Raw genomic sequence first — 6,568 nt, 5'->3', positions numbered from 1 at the left:
CTAAAAATAGGATTGACCAATAAAAAATCGTTTTGGCGATTCAATCCCCATTTTGTAAACAACCCTCGGGGTTGTGCATATCTAAGACAACAGATGGAATTTTTTTTGAGACCAATGACACCCCCGGTATATCACCCTCATTATTATGGGAATCGTTTAAGTCATTTATCAGAGGATCGATAATTTCATATCAAGCTTTTCAAAATAAAAAAAATAAGACGGAACAATTGTATTTAGAAGAAAAAAATTAGACAATTGGTCTTAGACTATGCTAAAGACCCAACTATGGATAAACATAATGAGATATTAATATTGAAATTTAAACTGTATAGAACTTTATCTGAAAGAGTTATTAGATTATTTCAAATTACAAAACAAGAAAATGTTGAATTCGGTGATAAGCCACATAAACTGCTGACACGACAAATGAAAAAACGCGAAAAAGATCATATAATTTCAAAAATTAGGTCAGATAAAGGGGAATTGATAACTCTACCCAAAGATATTAACAAAGGATTTGCTCAATTTGATCAAAATGTATATACATCCAAAACATCAACAGACAATATCAAACTCACAAATTTCTTGGAAAACTGCAAAAAAGAAAATTACCAGATAAAAATTTTAACAAGAATTAACAGAATTATGAACTAACAGAATTATGAATCAAACCCTATATCACACACACAAACTGTCCCCACGCAACGTTGATTAAACTGCGAGTCGGGTCGGGTCAGGTAGGTTCCGGTTACTGAAATGGACGAAAACAATGCCCACGTTCCGCTCCGTTGCGTACTACACGTCAGCCCATTGCATTTTGCAGGAGCGGCCTATAGGATCTTTGGTTTGAACAATGCTGCTGATGTCACCATCCATCCGGGATCCTGCAGGTCCAGCTGCAATTCCCCTGTCCCCCACTGGGGGCAGCACCGATTAAAGGGGAGGGCGGCCGTTCAAAGGGGAGGGCGGGGAATCGGCCAACAATATTCCGGTCCCCAGGGAGGTGACGTTTACACCCAGAGATGTTCACACGGTCACTCTCAGTCCGGGTCTGGGTTCCTGCAGCGACCTCAGTTCCTTCTTCCCGGTCGGACTGAACTTATTCTCCTCCAGCCTGAAACAAGTCCAGGAATAAAGAGGAAATAAACAGATGAAACAACAGTGTCAATAACTGGGACTGGGGTTAATATTTCAGCAACATTTACAGAACAAAATCACACGAGAAGCCCGCGGATCCCGATATTTAATCACATTAAACATTAACACAAACACTCACCAGATCTGCTGTAGACTGGAGAGGGTCAGTATGAGGCGGCGGAGAGCAGGGACACATCGGTCTGTGAGGGAGTTGTTGCTCAGCACCAGCTCCCTCAGTGAGTGGTTTGTACAGAGAGCGGAGACGAGATCCTCGGCTCCAGAATCTGTGAGACCGACACGTTCCAGCCTGGAGATGAGAGAGAGAGCGAGGGTGAGGGACACAGAGAGGCAGGAGACGGTGCAAATCCCCATTGTTTATCAGTGACACAATTACTGATCATATTAATGTTCAGTGTCGGACACCCAGTGAGTGTAAACACAATCTGTCACAGTCTGGGACTTACTCCAGTGACTGTATTTTACAGTTCGGGTTCCTCAGAGCCGCAGACACCAGTTTCACTCCGGAATGTCCCAGGTCGTTGTTTCCCAATCTAAACACAAACATTCAGAGTAAGAAACAAACTGATACAAACCACGGGGCTGAGATAACTTCTCCCAAACGGATATTTCTGGAAGCACCTCAGCAAATTATTGAATACATCTCCGTGGTTGTGGAGTTTCACCATTTATTCTCTTTCCCCGTTAACCGGCAAATGTTCCCGCGCAGAGAACGGCTGCAACACGCGTGACCCTGGGGAGGGTGGACAGAGTCGTCCGCCGGTGGTCCGGGATAAGGGGGGGAAGGGGTGGACCACCGCCAACTCGGAGGAGGGTAAAATAGGAGGTGCAGTGTCGGCCCCATAGAAGGGGTGCTAGACGGAAGAACAAAATAGTGAAACAATTTTTCAGTTCAGTGTTAGCATCAAACGGACAGTTACCCCAAGTACTGACACTTGTGCAGAGACGGTCCCAGCCGCTGGAGACCTTCATTCTGAATGCGGCAGTTCAACAGATCGAGGTGTTTGATTGTATCACAGGGCCTGATGACATGAGACAGGACTGCACAGTCAATCGGGGTCAGTCCCAGGTTGCTGAATGAAAGTGTTTCCACAGATCCCAGTGTCTGCTGAGCCAGTGCAGGATTCTGAGACTCAAACAGGTAGTGCAGTGCGTTCAGGAGCCTCCTTTTACCATACACACTGCCTGCATTTCTAATCTGACGTTTAACCTCCTCCTTCACCCAGTCAATCACTCGGCAGGTTGTTTCATTAGGAAATGGACCCAGAAATTCCTCCAGGACCCGAGCTGACCGTGGGGAGGAGAGACCAGCGACAAAACGGAGAAATACTTCAAATCGCCCGTCTGTCGTGCTGTGGGCTTCAGACAGGAGTTTCAGGATATTCCCGGGATCTACAGTCAGGAATTGTGCGAGTGCGGCTACAAACTCTTGGATGGTGAGGTGCGGGAAGGTGTACACCACACTCTGGGCTGAATCCTCTCTCTCCAAAAGTTCCATCAGGAACCCGGACAGGAACTGGGAAGGCTGCAGATTGTATTTGATCAAATCTCCATCTGTGAACACAATGTTCTTCTCGGACACTCCAGTGAAGGCCATCTGACCAACCCTCAGTAACACCTCACGGAGGTTCTCAATCTCACGGCCGTGGTTTTTCAGGATGTTGTAAATAAAGTAGCAATATAGTTGGGTGATGGTCTTGGGAACTCGCTGCAGGTCCCGCTGTGTTTGTGTGAAGAAGGGGCCCAGTGTCAGGCCGAGGATCCAGCAGTAGGAGGGGTTGTAGCTCATGGTGTACAGGATCTCGTTCTCCTTCACGTGTTTGAAAACAGCTGCTGCCACCGTCTGATCTTCAAAATACCTGGTGAAATATTCCTTCCGTTCCTCACCAACAAATCCCAGGATTTCAGCCCAGACACTGATCTCTGCCTTTTCCAGTAAATGTAACGCAGTGGGGCGGGTGGTCACTAGCACTGAACACCCTGGGAGCAGCTTGTGCTGGATTAAACTGTACACAATGTCAGACACTTCACACCACCACTCGGGATCTGGGCACTGGTGCTTAGGTTCTGTATCTCTCCGACTGTCAGCAAAATCGATTCTGCCCTTGAATTCATTCAAACCGTAGTAATCTAAACAGCAATCCCTCTGGGTTCTTCCAGACCTCTCCCAGGATGTTCTTAAAGTAAGGATACTGTTCCAGAATCAGTTCCCTCAGGTTTACTCTGCAGTTAATAGTGTTCAAATCCCGGATTTAAAACTGAAGACAAACTGGAAGTGTTGGTATATTTTCCCTGTGGCCCAGTCATGAACAATCTTTTGCACCATTGTTGTTTTTCCGATCCCTGGGACTCCGGCTACTGATGCTGAATTCCCAGATCGGGATTTACATCGGGAAAAGCTGCTCTGGAACAATTGATCAGTCCTGATTTTTTCCAGTTCTCTCCGGAGACATTTCTCTCTCCACTCTTCATGGTCCCGACCTCTTGCCAGCAGCTCATGTTCCACCAGTGAACGATCTCGAACAGTGGAGATGATTGTGAGCTCAGCGTATCGATCAAGCAACCGGAAAACCTTAACCTTTTCCTTCATCAGGATGGTGTTCACGCTCAGTGTTTCAGTCTGTGCTCGCAGAGTCTCCTTGTGTTTCCGTTGAACATCTTGCACGGGAAAAGGCAGATAATGGACACAATGTTAGGTGGTTCAACTCAAAACTCAACATTCATGATTACAGGAATGCGTTCAATGCCTTTCAATTAAATTGACGGTGAGTTACGGCTGGGAAAATCAGCAGCCAAGCAGATTGTGATATTAACTGCGCTGTGAAAGTGAGCCCGCTCCCCAGACAGTTCACTGGTCCCTCCATGTCCTATAGTTGATTCTCCCATGACAAACACAGCTCTCATTTCTTTTGGGTTTGAACACAGACTTTGAAAAAGCCAGTGTTGATCTGCTGGGCACAGAAAGGGTAAAGGGCATGGGGCGTTCTGTCAGAGGGACATCTGGAGGGAAATACCCTCAGGCAAGATCAGCTCAGCACATGTGGGGAGGGGGGGAATCAGGGTGGGAGGAAGGAGGTGGGCACGGAGGAGGAGCAGAAGGGGAGGAGAGAGCGAGAGAAGGAGGGGAGGGATGGAAGGGGAAATGTGATGCTGATCATTGAAACGTATTGCGATCAATGTTGAGTCCAGAAGGCTGTCACGCATTGTACTGTGAGATGAGGTACTAAAATGTGATTCACGTACGGTTTGTGTGGTGGACCAAAGACAGAGGTGACAGAGTGGGACTGGGATCACCAGAAGTGACAAATTGTTCAGAGTCATCGGTGAAAACTGCAAGTAGCTTCAACTAGAAAGACATTTTGTTTCCCTGCATGGTTGGAAGCAAAGTGAGGAAAGGACAGGTGTTCATGGGGAAGTGACATTAGAAATGGAATGGGTGCTGGACATGGAGGAGCAGGCCAGGGAGTCATGGAGGAAACAATGCATTCGACATACAGGTGGAGGTAGGATGTTGTATCTAGAGGTGGGACATTATTGTGAATTGTCAACAATTGTGAAAAATCATCAATTGAGCAAGAATGATTGTGGGGTAGACAGTGAAGACCAGGGAAGCGCTGTTCTTGCCCTTGTCCAGGAGCAGGGGCGTGGGAAACAGATAAGATCCATTCAGATTTCTGTCCACTGTGTGTGTGGGGGATCCCGCGGTTAAACACGACAGACATTGCAGATCTCCAGGGATGGTCTAAGAATTCAGTGTGTCAGGAACAGCCAGGAGTGTGTGGGGTTACACAGTGTGTAAGGGCCCATCCAGGAGTGTGTGGGGTTACACAGTGTGTCAGGGCCCATCCAGGAGTGTGTGGGGTTACACAGTGTGTCAGGACACTGCCAGGAGTGTGTTGGGTTACACAGTGTGTAAGGACCCATCCAGGAATGTGTGGGGTTACACAGTGTGTCAGGGCCCATCCAGCAGTGTGTGGGGTTACACAGTGTGTCAGGACCCTGCCAGGAGTGTGTGGGGCAACACTGCACTCTCATTCTCCCCCGGGTGTCCATTGGATTTCTCAGATCTCTCTCACAACCTGACACATTGCAAAGCCTTGTACAATTAACGGGGTAGAAATAATGCCGTGTAATGGTTCCAGTGTTTGTCAGAGATCGAATGATCTGGGAACTACTATCGACCTCTTTGGTTACCCTCGGACTATCCTTGATCGGACTTTCCTCGTTTTACCTTTGCATAAATGTTATCTCCTTGTGTATCAGTACACTGCAAATGGCTCGATTGCAATCATGTATTGTCTTTCTGCTGACTAGGCAGAATGCAACAAAAGATTTCACTGTACTTCGGTTCAAGTGACAATACACTAAACTAAGTGAAATTAAACATGATTGTATTGACGAAGGAGCAATCCATAGTGAATTCCCATGTCCCAATAATTCTTCAACCTTTGATCTTCTGATTTCCGATTCTGCAAAGGTCTGAACAGTTCAGTATTACATCAATTCTAACAAGTCATTGGTGTGAACTGTATATTTCAACACTCACCTTCCATATGAGAGGGTAATTCAGATAAACCTCTGATGATGTTCATGTATTCTTGTGGATCAGGACCTGTTGAAACCAACGAGCATTCATTAAACCAGACTTGAATAACATTGTTTACTCCAGTGTTTCAATGTGATATTCAGTTCAGTGTGTTGATTTACCGTACCAAGTTCCTGGATTTCTTTCAGTATTTTTTCCAGCTTTGGTAATTCATTCTGCATTTTCACAAAGGATTCCCACATAACCCGCCGGGCACGGTTGCCCTTCTCCATCACCAGACTGAGGAAGAGTGTGGAACTGTCTCTGCGGTTTCCCTTTACCACGAGCTCAGCGACACTCTGTGAAGAACAACAATGAATATATGGAGAAGTGACTGAGACAATGCTAATGGGGGGGAATTAGCTGTTCAGTGATTGAATATTCCGGTAGTTTTGAGCATAATGACAGGCATTGATTTGCCTCTTCATACACCCATGACACTGTGCTGACAAACTGTGTACTCCCAGAGTCCTGACTGTGTGAAACTTGCTTCACACCTGGCAGTGTCCGAGAACACAGCAGAGTACAGCACGGGAACACGCCATTCAGGCCAATGATGGCTGTGTTGAAATTGATGCGAAATTAATCTAGTTCCCTTTGTCCTCACATGGACTGTATCCCACTTGGAATGGACGTGCCCAGTCCAACCTGCATTTTTTCTGGCTCTGCATTTTAAAACATTTATGATTTTTGATATGTTTAAGAAGGAACTGCAGATGTTGGAACATTGAAATTGAACAAAAATGCTGGAGAAACCCAGCGGGTAAGGCAGCATCAATGGAGCGAAGGAAATAGATGACGTTTCGGGTCGAGACCCTTCTTCAGACT

General features: G+C 46.3%; 1 protein-coding gene across 1 annotated transcript; it reads right to left on the bottom strand.

The window, feature by feature from the left end:
* Positions 1-312: 312 nt before the first annotated feature.
* Positions 313-2,684, bottom strand: LOC116982128 (NACHT, LRR and PYD domains-containing protein 12-like). The gene is made up of 4 exons (XM_033035452.1): positions 2,076-2,684; positions 1,602-1,688; positions 1,277-1,444; positions 313-1,114 (listed from the first exon to the last, which is right to left on the bottom strand). The coding sequence occupies exons 1-4, from the start codon at positions 2,651-2,653 to the stop codon at positions 1,027-1,029; spliced, it is 921 nt and encodes a 306-aa protein (XP_032891343.1). The 5' UTR covers positions 2,654-2,684; the 3' UTR covers positions 313-1,026.
* Between the last annotated feature and the right edge of the window lie 3,884 nt (positions 2,685-6,568).

The sequence above is a fragment of the Amblyraja radiata genome, chromosome 16 (assembly GCF_010909765.2).
Source record: "Amblyraja radiata isolate CabotCenter1 chromosome 16, sAmbRad1.1.pri, whole genome shotgun sequence".
Taxonomy (NCBI): domain Eukaryota; kingdom Metazoa; phylum Chordata; class Chondrichthyes; order Rajiformes; family Rajidae; genus Amblyraja; species Amblyraja radiata.
This window is presented reverse-complemented; position numbering and strand designations above follow the sequence as displayed.

Excerpts from the sequence above, each read along its gene's own strand:
- LOC116982128 (XM_033035452.1), bottom strand. The coding sequence starts at position 2,653 with ATGGAACTTTTGGAGAGAGAGGATTCAGCCCAGAGTGTGGTGTACACC. Across the intron at positions 1,689-2,075 it reads CACAAGTGTCAGTACTTGGG|ATTGGGAAACAACGACCTGG; the intron begins GTAACTGTCCGT and ends GTTTGTGTTTAG. Across the intron at positions 1,115-1,276 it reads TCCAGTCTACAGCAGATCTG|GCTGGAGGAGAATAAGTTCA; the intron begins GTGAGTGTTTGT and ends GACTTGTTTCAG.